The sequence below is a fragment of the Parambassis ranga genome, chromosome 3 (assembly GCF_900634625.1).
Source record: "Parambassis ranga chromosome 3, fParRan2.1, whole genome shotgun sequence".
Classification (NCBI taxonomy): domain Eukaryota; kingdom Metazoa; phylum Chordata; class Actinopteri; family Ambassidae; genus Parambassis; species Parambassis ranga.
In genome coordinates, this window is record NC_041024.1 from 18,651,490 (window position 1) to 18,672,251 (window position 20,762).

Consider the following 20,762-nt stretch of genomic DNA (forward strand, 5'->3'; position numbering starts at 1 on the left):
ATTTCAGCTAAATGACTTAAATATGGTCACTTACACAAACACAGAAACAAAGATATGTGGTTACAACTGTCTTCAGAATAAATCACAATTATGGGTATTCATGTTATAATCAATATAACATGACAAAAGTATTTGGACCATCAATCATTTAAAAAGCAACACACTATACATCTATTAAGTGAATTTTAGGTAAAACAAGAAAACAAATATGTGGTAAATACATGTAGATCAACAATAGCAAACAATGCAAATATGAGTTTCATAGTGATTCACCCACTGAGGCCCTGACCACCTATAAACCCGTATTCCTCACCAAAACAGTCAGAACTGATGAAGCTGCTTGGAAGTGTAAAGTCTTTAAGGACCTTGTAGCAGGTCCAGTTGCCTGCTTCAACCCTGCTTTGTATAAACAAATGAGTATTTTATCATCCTTGTTATGGTGTCAGATCATATCCTGCTATAGATTATTACTGATGAAATACACAGGCAGTGTCTTTGTTAGCTGGAGTTTTTTTTACATGTGACTCACCCTGTAATAAAGGGGGACGGGGGAAAGGGGCGCTTTGAGTTCATATATCACACATTTGTTAAGAAAAAAATGGAAAATGGCTGCATTGTGTTGATCATTGCAGCATTCGCCAACCTCCAAATCTGAGGATTATTGACTGAAATCTGGATTTGTGGCAGCACATGGGTCTAACAGCTGATTGGTACATTATGCAATCTGAACACAACACCGTGTGCGGGTGCGCGGTAGGAGTGCCCGAGCGTGAGCGCGCGTGGTATCTCCGCATGTGACGTAGTAGAGAGCGGCTGTGTATGGCTATAGAAAGTCAGAGCAGCGGATTTGGGGATCGCTTGTCCGACTGAGGCGTCTTCGTTGTGGTTACGGTTGTTTAGAAATGTCGGGGGATAACGAAGAAACACAGACGACGGAGGAGACAGCAGTGGATGACAAGGTGACTATATAGAGCATGCATTTGCAATGTCGACTTTATCTTAGCTAACGCTACGTTGTAACATAATGCTAAAGCTTAGCTTGTTCTTTCCGCGCTCGTCATTGTTGATATTATCCGTCAAGATCAGCTGCTCAGCTCTGATTTAATTTGTTTGAATTGACATATTCTGAATTAACTATTTATTGTGACGCCGTTTGAGTTCGCTTTTCTTGCTGATGTAGTGAATCTTTCGGATGATTGCTATGAATGTCAGACGGTTGGCTAGTGTTAGCAGCTCAGCTGTCGCCAAGCTAACTGTCATGACATTCACACAGTGGCAAATCAATGGTAACTGTTAGCTCAGCTGCTAACGTTAGGTTAGCTCAACCAGAGTGTACTGTACCGTGGCCGTAACCTTTCATCGTAATGTTATGTTTGTTTCACATAAGCTGCCGTTGTTTTGCGCTGTTAGTTTGCTACCTAGCGAACCGCCCCAGCTCCTCCATAACAGACCAAGAAAAGCTTTTACAGCACATTTTAACGTCGGTCCTTCCCACACAAGTGTAGGCTAGCTGCACTGTGTGAGGGGGCTGTTAAGCCTGCACTAGCTAATTCGCTCCTCGATCAGTTGAAACATTACTATACAGTATTAGACTGGAGACTGTTTAAATGCCTTAGTTAATATAGTTTTAACCCAGACCTAATTTAAAATTCAACTATTTAAATGTTAAGTGTGGCTGCGTGTTTAAATCGTGTGGTTTAGGACGTTAAATATGTGTGTATGTTGGTTAAATCTAGTGTTGGCTGATCTCAACATCTTAGAACTATCAGCTGACAAATATTTCAATGGGAGCCTGGAGGCCTATGGATGAATTATTGTGAAGTAGGTCTTTTTGTGAGCAATGAATGTTAAGTGCTTTTTTGCTTGCTTGTTTTCAGGAGGTTCCAGAAAAGATGATTAGTCCAGAGAAATCAGAGGAGGCTAAACTGAAGGCCAGATACCCAAATTTAGGAAATAAACCCGGAGGTTCTGATCTGCTTCGCAAACGCCTGCAGAAGGGGGTGAGTTATCCCCTGGGCTTTTTTTAGTCAAAAGCATTCACATAACTTTCTAGTCTACACACAAGTATTGGTCTATAAATTCACAGAGCTATTTTCACCAGAGTTTCCATTAGTCCAAAACTCCAAGACACTCGGTTTATTATATAACTAATTTCACTGATGATAATAACAGACTGGCACCTACACATTTCTTCATTTTATGTTTATTTTTCATCTATCAGTAAAGCACAGCTTCGTATGATTTTCTAAATAAAAACACATCAACCAGTGAAGGAGTTACACATTAAATATAATTGTCTTGTTTGTCAAGAGATATACATATTGGGTCTTAAAGGTGCTGTGCAAAGTTTTCTTCGTAAACAAAGGGTATTTGTGATTATCCTTAAGGGGTATTCAACGGCTGTGTCCAAAATCTCCCTCTACTCACTAAAGATGGCTCAGTATAGAGAGCCTAGCCATTGTGTAGTGCTGTCTGAATTTGTAGTAAGAATTTTCAGACTGAATATAGTGCCCTCAATGTATCCCACAATGCATCATGTAGAGTAGTTTACAAGCGATGGTCACATTAGCAATATGTACCGCCATGCATTGCAAGTTAAGTCAGTTATCAAACTGACAAGAATAAAAACAGAAGCACATTCACCTACCTTACAAATATAATGATTTGTTTAACTAATCTAACAGTGTGTTAAGTTTATTAGGTGCTGCCATTTTTTTTAACAATTTCATTACTACAGGTTGTTTTGACACTTTGAATTGTATGTCTCCACAGCAAAAATACTTTGACTCAGGAGACTACAACATGGCTAAAGCAAAGATAAAGAACAAACAGTTGCCTACAGCTGCACCAGAGAAAACGGAGATCACAGGCGATCACATCCCCACCCCCCAGGACCTGCCTCAAAGGAAACCCTCTCTGGTGGCCAGTAAACTAGCAGGCTGATGCACACGCAGCCTCTGTGTGACCCCAGCAGCACCTCCCAGCCCTAACCCCCTACACTCAAATCTCAGAGCTGTAACATTACCTCTCCAACTCCTGACATTTCTACCCTGTCCCCTTCACGCCAGTCTGGACCCAACCAACCGAAACGTACGCCTAGCACCCAGTGAACTGGCTAGCTCATACCTTCAAATCTTGCTTATTTTTGTTTCAGTCCCTTCTACTGCCTACTGTCTCTACTGCTTCTTATCTTTGTGTATGTCCCTTGTCCTTCCCCAGCTCACTGCCCACCTGTCACTGTCCTCTTATCTATCCTTTCCCTCATCTTCTGTCTTTACTTCCATGTATGATACACTGAAAGACTGTACATCCAAGTGTGAGTGCGATGAGTGGTCTGTGATGGTTCTTATTGATGGATCGACAACACTGTCTGTGTTTACTGGGTAAGTGTGGGGCGAGCAGCGGAGGCTCCACCTTACACCATTGGAGGGCTTTTAGTATGTTCAGGATCCCTCATCGTGGAAGTGTGTGTATGTATGTATATATATTTGTTTTGTTTTTGGCACAGAGGCAGGCATCAGCTTTTTAGAACATTTTAAATGAGATTTGTATCATTCACTGTATGTCCTTATTCTAAATTAAGCTGTCAATGTGCTTGAGTGATTGACTGATTATAGTAATCCAGAGGCCAAGTTCAGATTATATTTATACTCGGTGCCCTATAGGACCACACCGTGAGGGCCAGAGTGTTAAACGAAACTGCATGTGTGATGCAGGGCTTGCAAGGCCAACCTTGGTGTGTTCCACTTTTAATTCACTACAATGCACTGAGCAGACATTTAAGAAGATGCTGACAAACTCCAGTGCAGCTGCATATAACGCACAGGAAGATAGTTCATTCAAGGCATCTCGGAAAGTTGAGGGGAAAATGCTGTGGCTGTGGACTGAGCTGCAGTGTTAAACATTCACATGTATTCATGACATGCCATTCCATTTCAGCATCAGATGGTAACGCTGTCCGCTCCTGGGTCAGAATCATCATGAATTAACTATCATCCTCAAAGAGGGGGTTAAACAAAAATTGTCAGTTGGGAACAAGTCTTCGTGTCCTGTATGCTGTGTGTATATTAATAGATCATTTAAAGAGTACTCTGAACAAATAGTGTAATAATTTGGGAAGAAAGATCTCGTGTAATCAAGCAGTTTTATCTTTAAAATCACTCATAGCCCTGTGTAGTGCAGGGTCTCTCCTGATGATGCAGTTTACCTGTGATGTGGTACAAAGCTAGCGCTACAGGACAAGTTCCCATTGGGCGTTAATAAAGTTATCTGCTGTGCATGTAAATGGCTGCCCTGCTGACATGTTGTGCCATTTTGTTTTGTAAATAAAATAGTTTTGCACAAATGTTTAATTTCTGTGTCAGGTGCTATGTTGATTCTGTTTTTAGGGGATGCGGTGGGTTTGAAAAAAAAAATAAATGTCAAAAATAATAATAAAATAAAAAGTATTAGCTTATAGCCATTACCAAAGTGCATTTCAGTGCACGTAGTTTGGTTGTTTTTTGCTTTAGTATGTCAATACTTAGGTACCACTGTAATATGGGTTAGTTACACATTTGCATAATAAGCACAAATGGAACCACCAGAGTAGGGTATTTTCCTAATTTCCTGGCCGGCAGGGCTGTTAACAGGCCACAGCTTTATATATCAAATGTATGTTTTTAAGCATATAAGGGACATAATAAACACGTGAGATGGCTACAGAAAGACAGACAATGTAAATTCTCCTCAGATGGGGCTGAATCTGCAGCTTTGGGTCCCCCTGGTGGCTTCGGGGCCCTTTGCATGTGCATAGTCTGCATATAGCAAGAGTCTGCTGCTATAGGCACCTGAAATGAATGGCAGGGGGAGCTTACAAGTGAGTTCATACATAAACATGACGTTGAATTGAGAAGCTTCTTAAAACTGTACAGATCCAGCTGAACCAGCCTACTGCTCTTTTAACCCGCAGTACGTCTTTTATTACACGAATAAACAATTTCGATAGTAGCATTAAAGATTACCACAAAATCTGAAAATGATTCGTTTTACACATGAGCCGTATCGCCGTAACACACACAACGCGTTTTTTCCAGTGGTCTCATTGTTTGGTTTAATATCGCTTCAGTTTGTTTGTGTTGCTATAGTTTTGATTCTTCGCCGGCAGGGGGCGCTGTTCCACATGCCACACCAGCCTCCTCCGTTTGGCTGAATCATTTCATCCATCATACCCAGAATGCAAAGTGAGGCACCGAGATCTCAGCAGCAGCCTCAAGCCTTCAGGTTATCATGGCGATAAGAGACACATCTTCCCCCTGAGTCCCCGCAGCAACAAAGGATTTCTCCCTGCGCTACATGAAAACACACGCCGAGTCCCAGGCAGTGTGGAGACCTGCCCGAGCTTTAGCCCAGATTGGAGGAAGGACATAGCGAGTGACCGTCATGGCAGCGTCGGAGCTGTACACAAAGGTAAAGAAAAGTGGATATTTACGTGCAGCCTCGTATAGCTGCGTGCTAGCATGTCGGCTAAATACACGTTCAGCTTCTAGTAAAAACATTTGGATATTTTCTGTTTATTTCTCAACAGACACATTGAGAGTTTGACTTTTACCAGGGGAGCGTGCTGTCGTAATAGCAAGCTGGTCTGCTGCAGGCTGTAAATGAATGAAAATGGGGTCAAACACACGTTAAATATGTGTTTTGATTGTATCGTTAGCTGTCAGCTGAATTGGTTGCGGTGACAGAAAGCCAACGTTCACAGATGCGGCAGAGACGCCTTGTTTTTCTCCACGCGGTCGTCCCTTTCATTCACATACATCACGCGAAATTGTGTTTACTGTTGTTAGATACACGTTTTTTGTTGTTGAAAGAGGAATATCATGTTTTCCTGGGCGCTTATATTTTACATCCTCACCCGCTGGAAGCGAGGGGAGCCGAGGTGATGCATAGGCGGTGCCAGCCATCATGGAGGCTCTGGTTCACAACCACAATATTTGGCTTTATTTTGAACCTGTGCAGCTGTATGTGATTGTGTCGTTGTTTTGTTGAAATACCGCTGCTTGTCACAGATGTGTGACCCCTGTCTTTGGGATGTTGTGAGTCCAGGCTAGCAGGTTGGGTACCGCTGAGATGCTGCGATTGAACGCTGCATCTTGATGGTTTAGCATCCTTTCACTTAGCATGCCCGGACTCGTCGAGGCCCTGCAGCCTCAGTGTAGCTGTACACACTCGAATGGAAGAGCAGTACACACAGACATTGACGAGGCCTGTTAGCTTTACAAGGTCATATATGTTTCTGTTGTGTGTCACTGTGAAAATAAGCGCAAAGGCAGAAAGAGGTGGGTCTGTGTGCATGTGAGGCAGAGGAGATGAGTCACCCATCCCCCTTCTTTGACAGCTGGTGCGTTCAGCTTGAATTGTGTTGGAGAGAAAACGTAAGGATTGCCTTTGAAATCACTTTTTTTTAATCTGTAAACCGTAACACCACTTAATCCTAACAGCCTTTTCAGTCTCTTCTTCAGACTTGAGACAAGCGGTAAAGGATGACACAGATGTGAACGCTGTCAGTAAATGGACACTGACAAAATGTTTTGAGTCCCTGCCAGCTGTTAGGGTGATGGTTTTGTCACTGACACTGACCTCTGACCTCTGCGGAGAGACATAGATAAACAAAGTTCCAATTCAGACCTGTCTGTAGAGCCAAAGCTTCTCTTATGTGAATATTTAGTTAACTGAACATGTTTTTGAGCATTTAAATAGGTCTATGTCACACTGAGCTTAGAGAATGTAGGTTGGCATTTTTCCTATTTACGAACAAAGTAGTGATCCATATTGTTGACCTGCCAAATTTATTCAGAATTATTTTTGGCTGATTGTTGATACATATTCTCACATTTATGCCACCTAATTGCAGAGAACACCAAGTGTTTCCCTCAGTGTTCGGCTTATCTGCCACCAAACAAGCAAGTAATCCATCAACATGATAATGGACCATTTTACTTCTAGTTGAGACGTCTTATTTAGTTAAGACACGGCAGACTCCTACTTTGCGGTTAAAAAACAAGGTGCACTGAGTTTGCTTAAATAGCACCTGGCTCTTCAATTACATCCAACTGTTAATGCTAGTAGATATTGACTGCTGCTGTTGGATTTGTTTTAGCGATCCATCAGGTCAGCTGTCTTTCTCCATATATCACTGGCTTTAATGGCACGTGAATGTGTGGATATGTGTGTGTCAGTGTGGCTGCTAGGAAGCCCAAAGTTAGCCTCTGCTTTAAATGGCACAGTGTGTTTTAGAAGTCAGACCCCCTCTCTGTCATTTACTTTTCCAGCGCAGGGGTGGAAAACACTCTGCCCTTTGTGTGTCTGAGTCAGCCTTATAGAAGCTTATTGAGCAGGTCTGAGCTCCTCAGTGAACGTGCACACAAATACACACACACACACACAGCATCGGATTCTGCTCCAATCTACATTACTCCTGTCTGACCTGAAGGCCAGTACAAAGAGAGTTGAGTCAGTCTGTTTCTTCCAGTTGGGAAAAATAAGTCAAACAAATCCTGATCAAAAATAGTCTGAGGCAGTGAAGGTGAATGAATCAACAAGCAGAGGTGGAGGAGAGTTTCTAATGCTCCTGGAAGTGAGGCACCACTTCAATAGATGACTCCCAGCTGAAAAGGCTCTTTAATACGCAACCTGAAGTTTCAGAAATACACACTGCATTTGAAAGAGTGGTTGCTGTACCATAACAAGCACACATGCCATATTTTTAGAATAGCGAGACTCGGCATCGATTCACAAACAGTTTGTTTTTGCTTCATGACAAACACAGTGTGTAGGAGAGTCATAAAATTACTTTCCAGACTGTTTGTATCAGTAAGTATAGTTTGGCTACATCTCCCTTTGTGCTACTCTGCTTTTTTTCACCAACAAGACAATGTTTCTGTCTTTGTATGCTTCTATCGTAACACACTATGTGGGTCAGAATATGAATTGAAACTGTCAAGCGTGCTGCAGGGGCCACATGGTAATCAGTGATGTCACACAGTGAGAGTAGTCAGGAACAGCTGATGGAAAGGAAAACACCTGCTGTTACATCACTTGTTGGGGTGTTGCCAGAAGCGCAGCATATTTGACCTTTTCAACCCAGAGAGACCAGTGCAGTAGTGTGTTTGTGTATATATATATATATATATATATATATATATAATATATATATATATATATATATATATATATATGTATATGTACTTGGCACATTTATCTGGGCAAAAACAAGTTGTGTAATAACTGTTGTAATTTTGTCACATGCACAGTTCCAGATGCTTCCTACCTCATATGCAGCTGCATAGGAGCAGCTATTGCATTATATCTGTAGCTTACAAATTAAAAATAATTTCATCTGAGCCACATGCAGTACGGTAAAAAGAAGTCCTGCTTTGTGCCTTGTACTGTAGGTGTTGTTTCAGCTGCCTCAGGTGGCCGTCTTTGGGTCAATGACATGACATGCATATTTTTGAGTCCGAGTCCACTATTTTCTTTCAAAATAATGTAATCTTTTCATAACATTGGTCACTTTTATCTATAAAACTTATTTATTTTGATACATTTTTCAGTACATTCAAATAATTATATTCTTTTCTGTTTTGGCTTCTCAAACCCCTAAAATGTCAGGTGGAGCACCTGTCCGAGCAAATGCTCAGACTAAAAAACCTATTAAAAATGCTCTTTTAATAACAATACATTCAAAATTAAATGCTCTGGCATACTTTTATGTTTATAGTCTTTTGTATAATCTATTTTTTTCTCATATCAACAGTTTTAAAGCTGTTGAGATAACTGAAAAACATTTGTCCCGCAATTTACATTTACTTAATGTCAGGGTGGTGCAACCATAAACAATGGGCTTTTATTTTAAAGTGAATAGACAATAGCCATAAACAGGATGTTGTATCAGCCAGAGGACCCCAAGGGACCCTTGGGATTAAGCTAAAAGATTTGTAGCTCTCTCTTAAATATTGATAAAAACAACTACTTTCAATTCATATACAGACTGGTACACTTTCTATGTCAGGTGGTACAACCAATGGAAAACTAGAAAAAATAAATTTTATCATAAAACACTTTATTTATAAAAATTGATCTATATGAATATGATGACATGGGTAGACGCTAATACTAGCATCCAAACATAAGCCTATTTATTTTAAGATAAGTTGGAAAAGTCAGGTGGTGCAACCAGTTAGTCAGGTGGCACAACTGCAAGGAATATCACTATATAATGTTATTAAAAGCTCTAAATATATCTGTGACATGTTTAAAATGTTTACTAGTTTTAATCAAAGATATTACACATTTTTACATAATAATATGTACATTTTAGATGCCGCTTTGTAGGGCAAGTTCTTCAAGTAGTTGGTGAAGAGATTCAGGTGAGCTGCATAAAGTAACTGGGAGGAAAAAATGCTTTCACTTGGCCCCACCGTGCTGACGTCATTTTTTTCTACTCAGCTGAAGTTCTCAGAGTGATATCAGAACCAGAGCCTCTCAATTCATGGCACACATGGCTAATGCATTCACACTGGGAATTCTTTATTACACAGACCTGAGAAGGTCTGTACGGAGCCCCTCTGATGACATGGTAAAAAAAAAAATAATTTGTAGGCCACGAAATATTTTTAATTTTTTTTTTTTTTACCATGTCATCAGTGGGGCTCCGTAGGTCTGTACAAATATTACTCCATATTTGAAAATGGTTTAATTTTGTTAAAACTTCCCTTTAGTGTTAGTTTGATTGCTGCTAGGCAATCAAACTCGTGTTCTTCACCCTCTTTCTTTCTTTCTTTCTTATTCTTCCGTACATTATTTGGTGCAGCGTATCTTCAGCATACATTGACCGATTTCAGCCATTCAACTATGAAAATGTTCATCTCACAGAGGACATTCCGGGTCAACTTTAAGTTTTTCTCAAAAAAAATGATAATTTTTTAAATATTAAGCAATTTCGATGTCATTTTTAACATGGGAGTCTATGAGAGAGCCCTTCAACGAGGGTCATCTGCCAAATGCTTCTCCTCCTACAAATTTCAAGCTACAGACTCCATTTTAGTCTTAAAACGCTCATTAGATGCTGCTCTATCAAACTTGTATTCAGCATTTTCTAATTCTGAATTGTTTCTGCACACCAGGCTCTCAAAGTTGGAGTACTCTGCTGTTACCATGGTGACAGGCTGACACACAGAGGCATACAAAGCTCTGAATTGCTCTGATTCTCCAGCAATTCAGAGCAATCCTTCACATCAGCCTTCAAAGCAATGCTTCAGCTGCAGCAATCAAACTTGCATTTTCTTCATGAAATGCCCTTTTTTAAATTATCATTTAGTATAGGGTTGTATCAAATGTAATGTTGTATTAAGTGGTTTTGATGAGATGTTTACTACTCGCATTCTTGAAAAAAAAAGATTTATTTTACTTAAAAAAATTTAAATACAGACTATTTACTAAAACACATGTAAATATTTGAAATGAAATGCATTTTTTGAGCATATTTCATGTCATTACTAATGTTGTCAGGTGGCACAACTAATAACCGTCAGGTGGTGCAACCAATTTAAACTAATAAATAATAGCTTAAAGTGACCAAATGGTTTCTAAATGTAATCTGTGTACTTATTTTACTGAATATATGAATTTGTGTATTTTTTTAAATATTTTTTCTGTCTTTAAATACAAAATTGGATGCTAACGATAGTTAAAACCTGACCTACAAAAGGGAAAAATCTTAAATTATTGCATAAACAAAACAAAACTACCAAATAATAATGTGTTACCTAGTGTACACACCCTAATGGATACTTGCCAAAGATTTATCTTGAAATAAATATTAGGAATATATATATATATTTATAAATATTTGGTTGCGCCACCTGACATTTCTTGCTTGTGACGTTGAAAAAAACTGTTAAAATATGAGTTAAAACAGATAGAAATGTTATTTAATAAATGAGATTTGTTTAAACACATTATTCTGGACTCAAAAATATGCATTACGTTATTTAAAAAAATACTTTTTAAAAATAGCCTTTTAGAAGCTTGATTTGTCAATGACCCCTTTACATCATCCATTTTTATTGGTTGTCTCTAATTGAGAGCATGAGCATTTGATTGCTGAGGTAACCTGGTTAAAGTAATTGCGCAGTCATGTTGTATACACACTGGCATGCAGTCATTGCGGTTCAGACAGAGGTAGATGTATGAAGAGTATGGATACATGTTTATGTGTAAAAGTAAAGAGTCAAACTGTGATAATATGACATGATTCTTCTTATTCTAAATATCTTGTTAGGTCTGCAAACATTATTCTAAAAAATGAAAACAGTCTCTGTTTTAATGGCAAAGAAAAGAAATAACACAAGTTAAACACAGACACGCTTTCAGGTATATTTGAGTTTACTTCCATGCATCTGTCACTCTGCAATTGTTATTTAGGGCCATGTCTGTGGTTTGTGAGAAAGTCCTGTTTTCTCTCTCCGGGAGTCTGTCTGCCTCCCAACTACTCATGTGATCGATAAAGGAAGCCGGGATGTTTGTTGACAGACAGCTGGGATGGCCAGTTATCTGTCACAAGGCGAGGAACTTTAAGCAATGTTAGTGAACAGTGCCTGTGTCTGCAGACACAATGGGAAGGTTTCATCTGCCAGCAAGTTCTGGAGCTCATTGCTCGATCAGTTAGTGTCTGGTCTTGTGGTGTGTGTGGCTGGAGGCAACCAGAAAACCAGCGGATTCACAGCATGAGTTGGAGGCTTTAATAAAAGACAAGATGAACCGGGAGTTGCAGTATATGTTCGTCCAAGTAAGTTCTTGCTCCTGCTTTGAATGTATGAGTTCATTCATTAATTCAGTTGTGTATATCAATATAAGTAATCCAGAAGTTTCCTTTCAGAGGAAAAAATTTAATACATAACCTTGTTCCAAGGTTCCAAGGTTTTTGCCTTTGTGTGGTTCTTTGATACGTTTTGGTCTTAAGTTGGTATATTGCCTTTCCAGTCGGGAACATGGAGCCCCAGTCCTGACACACCCTTAAAAATGGTTATGTCACTGCAATCAGCAGGACAGTAATAATTATTGCTATGCAACAGGTCAGACTTTAGCATATTTTAGTTTTAGTTTCTTAATAACAACATCTGTGTTACAACTGAATCGCTGCAAACTGTTTGTCCCACTTTGTGTCTAGTTCTGCAGGCAGCGATCTAATTGGCTAAATGGAGAAGCAAAATGTTCTTTTGAACAATAGTCCAGCCCACGATGGTTTTCTGTAGATGTTGAGGTTTACTGTTTTTGGTTTTTCAATAGAAATGTGTGTCTAGAGCTGGTTTGATTAGGTGTTTGCATATCTTTTTCAAAGTGATAGAAACAGGCAGATTCTTTAGTATTACACTGAAATGGTGACAGCTGCCCCTTTGTAACATACAGTACATAAGAGATTTACTCTGCTCCTACACTACTCCAAGGGTCAGCACTTGCCAAACTAATGTGATTAGGTGCTGGGCAGCGTCAGAACTTCTTAGTAAGCGACTCTGATTTCTGGCACGTATTGGCATGCTAGTTGTGCCAATAGTCTGGTTAGTGACTGCCGCTGGGTGTAGCCAAACTATCAATGTCCTTTCACTCCAAACTTTAGACTCTACACTAAAGTCTCTAAGTCCTGGCGTCATGCTGCGTCTGCCCAGCTGAGCAGAAAAACAGCAGATTCTCACATGAGTGGCATCATGTGACAGGGCTTCTGCAGTCTGGGACTCCATTGACGGCTTTACTGAGAATATGTGGGGAAAACACTTTTCCCATACCACTGCTGTCTAGATGGTTCCCTCTGCGGGTCCACATTGTAAAATGTATTAAGGTTTTAATCTATTTCCACTTGACTCACTTTTTTGATGTGTAATGTACTTGTCTGAATTCCTTTCATTCTGAAGTACAGCCAAAAGAACAAGATTATTTCAGTCACTACACTACTTCTGTACAACTCAGTGAGGAAGACTACATAGTTATCTGGGAAGAGTTGAGCTGTACAGTGGTAATAACAACTCTCTAGTCTTCTGACACTGTGCACTAGAAACCAAGTTATTGAACAGAGCAGCTTTCTCTCATATTTTTCTTACAAAAGAAATAAGGTTATTTTTAGAAATGATTTCTGTGTCTGCTATCAGTCCTTACTGTGTAAAGAGGTAAGTGATTAGTAGGAGAAAACCCAGAGAAGGGTCGGGGGAGTCAGAGCAGTTCAAGAGTGAAAGCTCAGAGCTCAGTATTAGTGAGGTGAAGTCTCTCTAATCTGCTGTTGACTTTGAGGAGATTTGTAAACACTTCTCATAGATGCTCCACCCTAAGCCACCCCCACTACACATATACAGCACACACTGCTGATGACCCGCACTCTGTGACTTTCAAAACCTCAGGTCTCGTCCAGCGTGTATCAGTTACTGGAATAATCTTCATTGCAGATATGCAGCAGTAGATTTAAAGGGGTATTAGACTAATTGCTTATATTTCTGTGAAAAAAGCATACATGGTAAATTTGCTTTAAATGTATCCCACCTTGTATTACATGCACACAATTGTTGAAATTGTCTGTTTTCTCCTAAACAATCTTTCTTCTTATTTTCTCTGTGATGTCCCCATTGTCCTGTGTTTGTCTTTCTTTCTGTGTTTTTTGAAAAATAACTCATTTAAAACTTGTCATTGTATCAACAGGGCAGTAGTTGCAGTAGTGGGTACCTGTAGCCATATGTGATGTAATGAAATTGCGGTGTAGTTGACTGAAATAGGATTAGCTGCTGCTAAACCCTGTTAGCCTAATCAGGCCCTGATCCTTTGTCTCAGTTAAACCAGGATTAGCATCAGCCCAGCCCTGTACCTTTAAGAGCAGCCTTTCCCTGCTCTGAATGCGGTGTGGACTATGAATTAACGATTTCAGTGTTCTTTTTCTGTGCTGTGTATTAATTTACTTGGTATACAACAACTAAATATGTTGATACAAAACAAAAGATTTCTGGGGGCAGCAAAATTGAGGATTCAATAAAATGAATGTTCTGAGATCAATACAGTACAATTTACCTTTACATTTACTTCGTGTGTTATCAGAAGACAATAATCCTGATCATCTATGAGGGTAATCATTAGAGATTCATCCATTTTACAGAGGACAAATATATTACAGAAAGATCACACATTTCCATACAGCCTACATGGGTTCACAACAGGGACATTTCAGTCATGTGACTTCAATGTCACAGATGCTTTGACGTCTCTGTTGTCGTCAACTTTCTCCTTTTTTTCTGCCACCAATAACTGACCAGCCCAATCGTCATCCGTCTCGCTTTAAGGGAGTCAGAATTTGCTGTGCCCTGACTCATCGCATTTTCTCTCCAGCTTTCAGACACTCCTCCTTTCCAGCTTATGTTCCATTGTGGATAATGACGTCCTTGAAACATGTAAATTTCTGTCCGTTTGTGTATGTGTTACCTCTTCTCTGTGTCTGAACCCATTGGATTGTGTGGTTTGAAAAGATGGTCCATTCTCATTTATTCTAACCATACTCAGTATATATGTCTGTGAATTAAAAACAGGCAAGGAAATGTGCAAATTGGCAACATATTTCAGCGTTAACTAATTCAAGATAATCCTGCTTTACACCTAGTAATGTGTGAACAAAGTGTGTGTTGTACAGTAGGTGTGAGGATAATTATCAGCACCAGAAAGAGTGCTTCATGGTGCAGCGATGTCTCTGTGAGGTGTGATGCTGCTCAAAACTCATGCGGCTATTTTTAGCCAGCATCCTCCTCCTCTCCTCCCTTTCCCTCTCTCTCCCTCTCTCTCTTTCTGTTGCTAAGAGCCTGGTTGCTGGGACGGTCTCCTGCAGGGACCAAAAGGGTGAAAAGAAGGAAATGGTGGATGAGGACATAGAAAGAGAGATGCAGAGAAATTATTTTTACCTGTGATATTACAATTATTTAATTATTTAAATTATTTAAATTATGCATAATGAAAGAAAAATCAGGTGTTGAAACAACATAACAGGCTTCATTAAAAAAAATAATCCATTGTACTACTTGATGGTTGCCAGTCCTCAATACTTATGCTTACCCTTTTTATACTTTCATTGCTTTATTTAAGAAAATATATTATTGTAACATCTGATTTCCCTTAAATATACTGGTTAAGTGTAAATTGGTTTAATTGGTTTAATGGTTTAATAATGACAGTCACCATCACCTTTTTTAGCAGCTGTGAAATCTGGAACTCCTTAGAGACTCTGTTTTTATTTTGTTTTATAAACTTTGACTGTAGCCTACCCTATGCAGCACTCAAAAAGAAAGACTTAAAAAAAGACTCTTCACAAGTGTGGCTACCATTTTCACACCCCAACTCTTGCCAATGCTAAGAGGAGCCAGGCAGGATTTAAGCAAGCGAGGGTGAGGCTTGGTGTGACCATGATGTCATGATTCAGATGATCTGTAGTGAAGCAGCAGTTAAAATTACCAGTTATACGTCCCTCAATGAGGCCTTTCTCTCTGACCTCTGAGAAACTGTCGTCAGCAGTTTATATAACAAAGCCAAAGAAGCCGTGAAATCTCTGCTGAAACTCCACAAAGACTCTCAGGGCTCCGTCATGTGCTCAGGTAGCCTCATCAGGTTTTTGTCAAAAAGAAATTATTTAAAAATATTGTGTGAGTAGTTTATCATATGTGTTTTACTGAGCATCTTTACTTTATCTTTTCTTCCCCCTTGTATAATGTCATGGAAACCAACTTCAGTCTCGTGGGCCCAAGCTCTGTAGTTCTTTTCAGTTCTCCTCATACTGTAATCACTGCACATGAACCGTTTCCTGCATAAGTGTGTGTGCTCTTACATTTGTGAGCTGGATTCCTCAGGCATGTGACCGGCAGTGTTCATCACCGTTCTTCCACATGGCTGCGATCAGCTGATAGCCTTCAGTCATAAGTCTGAAAGGCCTTAACCGTTTGGTAGTGTTTGTGTGAATTTGTTGTTATGACTATGCAGTACTGTCTACAACTACATTCTTCCGTCATTTTGTCCTTCTGACTTTACCATTATTTACCATAATGAGCCATGTGGTCACAGCTAAAAGCTCAGAGCTCACTGTCTTCCGCTATGAGGCATTCAAGGAAAGCATCCTGTCATCCTTTTCTTGTTCAGATGAGGCAAACATAAAATAATCCATACTGTAGTGATGGTGTGGCCAAAAAAATAATGTTTCTCCTATACAAAATAATGTTTTAATAATGACCACTACACAGTCAGCATGCATGTCTAATCAAGAGTAGAAGAATACAAATTTTGGTGTATGCCAAACATACTAACATATTATTTTTCTTCTTGTGTCTCTCAGTGTGCTCGGGTGTGGATCCCTGATACAGAGGAAGTGTGGAAGTCTGCTGAGCTGACCAAGGACTACAAAAATGGAGACCCTTCTCTGCACCTCATGCTGGAGGATGGAAAGGTGAGAATAGAAATGATCCTCTTTACTGTTTTTTATCCTTGCGTTCTTGGTGTTTGGTTTGCCTCTCACTCTGCATCTGCTGTGTCTCATTAGTGGTTATTGGTTTTACCATTAGCACTCTCCACAAATGAGTCTGGCTTGGAAAAATGCCCCTAGGAACATTTTGAATGTATCACAGAACATTTAATTTGCAAGCTCCGAATGCACAAGACTACCATCATACAGTTCTTATGTCTAGAAGTCATCAATAGCCTCTAATTTAAACGCTAACAGTGCAACCGTTTGCCCTGGTGCCCCCAGAGATTTAAGATTCATGTGATCATTTGTAACCCAATACTCTGCCATCAGAGGTTTGGTTTTGGTTCTGTTTGTCAGGTTGACTCCCTGATGTTTTCACTGATGCTACATTAAGAGACTCTGCTGTTGATAAAAAATAGAATACTTAATTAGTCTGCATGCAATCTTTTCTGCTTGCTAAAAGGCTTTTGCATCAAACACGGTTATTACAGCTAACAAGCATCTGAAGAGAAAAAGATCCATTTAGCAGGGAAGTAAAAATATAAACCATGTGGATGAATATGTGCATGAAGCATCTATGCTGAATTGTCCGCACAGGAAGATGAGAAGCAAACTGAAGACGAGCTTTGATCAGTGGTGGTTTAGCTTTTGAGCCATAGAAAATCTGTGGCTTGTCTCATGACATTTCTAAAGATGTAGCTGGTGTGGTCATCCATTATTGACTATTTAAGGGATTCAATTTGATTGTCACTGATAGTCAGCCTCAGACAGCTGTAAAACTACAGATCTCACACACAAGAAATCTTTAAGCTTTCTATCACAGGACATGATTGGAGGAGACAGATTTCCTTTCAGATTGTAGCAGTAAAAAGGGGATTTTTCCCTCATCCTTCGATGAGTTGAGATGTAAATCGCCTGTTAACATATTTAGGATGACATTGCAGTGGTACTATACTTAAACCATTGCCACAGACTCTTGCATCATATCACATTTCATTAACATATACTCTGTTGAGGGTATAAGTTAATGCTACTGCTGGATAAGTGTCTTAATTTACCATGTAAACAATTGTGGACACACAAGGTTGTTTTTATCATATGCATAAATACTGCATTGTCTTTGATCAATTTTCCTGGTAATCCTCAGACCATTGAACACAAGCTGGACCCCAAGACAAAGAACCTGCCTTACCTGCGGAACCCGGACATCCTGGTGGGCGAGAACGACCTCACAGCGCTCAGCTACCTCCACGAGCCAGCTGTGCTGCACAACCTCAAAGTCCGCTTCATCGACTCAAAACTTATCTACACTTATTGTGGTAAGAGGTACTTTTTAAGATGTCAGTGTCTGATATCAAATCCCACCTTTTGTGGCAGATAAGGAAAGGTACCAGTGAAGAAGCTGCAAACATCTGGTAAAAATCAAAAGATGGCATTCACATGGCCTGCTATTGTTTAGAGTTGATGACAACCCTTTTCATATTCTTACTGTGGCATAGTAAGCAGCTGAATGAGGTGGAACATTTTATGTTTTATGTGATAAGCACAGTCTTGATGTCTGTGACCTTCAGTAACCTCAGTGGTTTAAAGGTCAAGCTGTGTTTATCATCTCTGTTCAGCGGCTTGAATACTGTATGCTGTGTATATACTTTCACTGATAAAGCATCTCTAATAAAGTGTTAACCCAACACGTAATCATCAGGGAGTTTGTGTTACAAATTAAGCTGAAATACAATGATCATTGTGTGATGTGGTTTTTTGTGATGTAGGGATCGTCCTTGTGGCCATTAACCCGTATGAGACGCTGCCAATCTATGGAACAGACATCATCAATGCCTACAGTGGGCAAAACATGGGAGACATGGACCCACATATCTTCGCTGTGGCCGAGGAGGCTTACAAACAGATGGCCAGGTTTGTGTGTTACCTGAGCTTCCTCCAGTCTCCCTGTTGCTCAGCACTCGCTCCTTCTTCAGGGTTTGTAGGTCAAAGCTGAGCCAGAAATAGCCTCATGGTGGGCTCTCTTGCTCTTTTAATCACAGGCACACACACACACCACTCCCTAAGACACCTGACTCTCTGCAGGTGCCAACTAGTAGACATGTTCAATATCTGCTCTGGGAGATTATGTCATCACCACACTTAAACAATGTGTTATTCAGATCTCACCTGGGCCATGAAGGGAGGAATAGCAGTCAGCACTTACTACCTATGACATACGCTTCCACTTTTAGCATGCAGTTGCACTACTACACTAATGTATTTTCCTCACTGACATTAATCAGTTAATCAGTTTGCGTGTCTTGTAATCTAGTAGCTATGCCTTCTGGTTTCAGTTAGTGAGAGTAGCTTCTTCTATAACACAAGACATTGTACAGTCTTTATTGAACATGTTTAATACATTACTGATGACAGTGAGATTGGAAATTGGTATTTTAAAGAAATGCTTATGAATGACATCAAGAATGCCTGTTTTGACAGAATATTGTCACTAAAAATATTTAGTCCTGGCTTACAGTTTTATATAAGCAAATGTTTGTATTCTTTTTTTAATCTGCTAGGGATGAAAGGAATCAGTCGATCATTGTGAGCGGGGAGTCAGGAGCAGGAAAGACGGTGTCAGCCAAATATGCTATGAGATACTTTGCTACAGTGAGCGGCTCTGCCAGCGAGGCCAACGTAGAGGAGAAGGTCTTGGCGTCTAACCCCATCATGGAGGTGAGAATATGACATTGACCTGTGTTTTTTTCTTCATGCTGACATTCAGCATGCTTCAGAACATTTTATTGTCCAGATGTATTTCTTCTGTTTGTTGATATTACTTTATAAAACTGTACTTCTATACATAATATAACCAATTGCAACACAGCCACTTCATGCCTTGCCCCACCCTGTCCATTCTTTGTAGCCCGGCTCTGCTAACATCCCTCCTTATATCCCAGGCACTGCTTTTCCCTTCAGCCAATCCCAGACAAGCTGACAGAATGAATAGAAACCTTTCTTCATTCGGTGCAGTGATGTCACTTCAGTCTCTTAGCCTGGATGCTGAGTGGATGGTTGCATCAGCTATTTGGATTTCATGAAACCTGTGTGTGTGACTGTTAGTGACAGAGAGAGAGTGTTTGTGCATGGTGTTTGTACATGTTTAGCTGATGCAGGCAGAGATCGGAATACCTGCACTGTTTAAAGCCCCCTTGTCTGCAGTGAAAGACTGTGTGTTTGGCTTTAACTCAGCAAGAACCCTCTGTGCTCACACACTATTTAATTCTGTTCAAGCTGACCGGTTGTGTAGCTGAGATATGGCTATGTGCGTTTGTATGCAGCTCCACCCGTCTCCTGACAATTCCCATTGATCAAACCTGTCTATTGGACTATGGCTGCTGACTGTGGTTGATTTACTTGCTGATGTTTAGTAGCTCAGCAGGAAATTTTCAATAAGAAATTGAGACCGTTCTTGTGTCTGGAAGAACAGGGATTTTTTTTACCCCCTTTTTTTTTTTTTTTTTTTACATTTTTTTACTTTTATTTCAGATCGTATTCCAAACAAGTTAATCCCCATTCATGGATGTTACTTGTTTGAAACGCCTGTTAATCTGTTGCTGTGGTATTCTAGTATCCAGAGTTTTACACAGTTAACCTGAAGCAAAAACCTGTCTTTTTCTTCTGTCACCCAGGCCATTGGAAATGCTAAGACCACCAGAAATGACAACAGCAGTCGTTTTGGCAAATACATCGAAATTGGCTTTGACGCCCGCTATCGCATCATCGGTGCCAACATGAGAACATATCTGCTGGAGAAGTCCAGAGTGGTCTTTCAGGTGAGCACACAAGTTTGACACGTTTTGTTTTGTTCTGTTACATTTGTGTTTATTTAATTAATTAGCATGCATTCCGTTTGCCTCCGGCAATTTAGATAAATGTTGAAGCTAGTGGAAATAATTCGCACTCACAGGCAGAATAACCGTCATCTTCAGCTCTTATTGCAGTTGTCACAAACTGTCCCTTTTTAATGTGCTTCCTCAATATTAAAGGTACAGTCTTCAAAACACTGTATATTAACAGCACCCTCTACATGGATCAGGATTTGGTCACTGGGATTATAGTTATCTGGGCCTCTCTAACAACACATAAAGAACATTGACACTCCTTTAAAATGAAATACTGTAGTTTTATACAGTTTAACAACAGTGTAACCCTTAAATGCAACAATATGTACACAAAAAACTAGGATTTGTACACCGTGTTTTGTTTC

The 20,762-nt window shown here is 39.9% G+C and overlaps 2 protein-coding genes across 11 annotated transcripts in view; both read left to right on the forward strand.

Moving 5' to 3' along the window:
* Nucleotides 1-776: 776 nt before the first annotated feature.
* On the forward strand, nucleotides 777-4,352 carry arpp19a (cAMP-regulated phosphoprotein 19a). Its single transcript, XM_028402758.1, has 3 exons — nucleotides 777-959; nucleotides 1,878-2,000; nucleotides 2,773-4,352. Exons 1-3 carry the CDS (start codon nucleotides 903-905, stop codon nucleotides 2,941-2,943), a joined length of 351 nt encoding a protein of 116 aa, XP_028258559.1. The 5' UTR covers nucleotides 777-902; the 3' UTR covers nucleotides 2,944-4,352.
* Nucleotides 4,353-5,214: 862 nt separating this feature from the next.
* myo5aa (myosin VAa) overlaps nucleotides 5,215-20,762 on the forward strand; it is a 38,335-nt gene continuing 22,787 nt past the window's right edge. For 9 of the 10 annotated variants that reach the window (XM_028401324.1, XM_028401329.1, XM_028401321.1 and 6 more), the window contains exons 1-6: nucleotides 11,666-11,827; nucleotides 16,382-16,492; nucleotides 17,658-17,829; nucleotides 18,280-18,424; nucleotides 19,072-19,228; nucleotides 20,185-20,328. In XM_028401324.1, coding sequence (XP_028257125.1) covers nucleotides 11,795-11,827; nucleotides 16,382-16,492; nucleotides 17,658-17,829; nucleotides 18,280-18,424; nucleotides 19,072-19,228; nucleotides 20,185-20,328 — 762 coding nt within the window. In that variant the 5' untranslated portion in view covers nucleotides 11,666-11,794. Of the gene's footprint in view, nucleotides 5,449-11,665; nucleotides 11,828-16,381; nucleotides 16,493-17,657; nucleotides 17,830-18,279; nucleotides 18,425-19,071; nucleotides 19,229-20,184; nucleotides 20,329-20,762 lie in introns of those variants that run through there. The other variant, XM_028401323.1, reaches the window with a different exon arrangement.

Bases quoted from the DNA above. Each gene is read 5' to 3' on its own strand.
- arpp19a (XM_028402758.1), top strand. From the start codon at position 903: ATGTCGGGGGATAACGAAGAAACACAGACGACGGAGGAGACAGCAGTG. The intron at 960-1,877 runs GTGACTATATAG...GCTTGTTTTCAG, and splicing joins AGACAGCAGTGGATGACAAG to GAGGTTCCAGAAAAGATGAT. The intron at 2,001-2,772 runs GTGAGTTATCCC...ATGTCTCCACAG, and splicing joins GCAAACGCCTGCAGAAGGGG to CAAAAATACTTTGACTCAGG.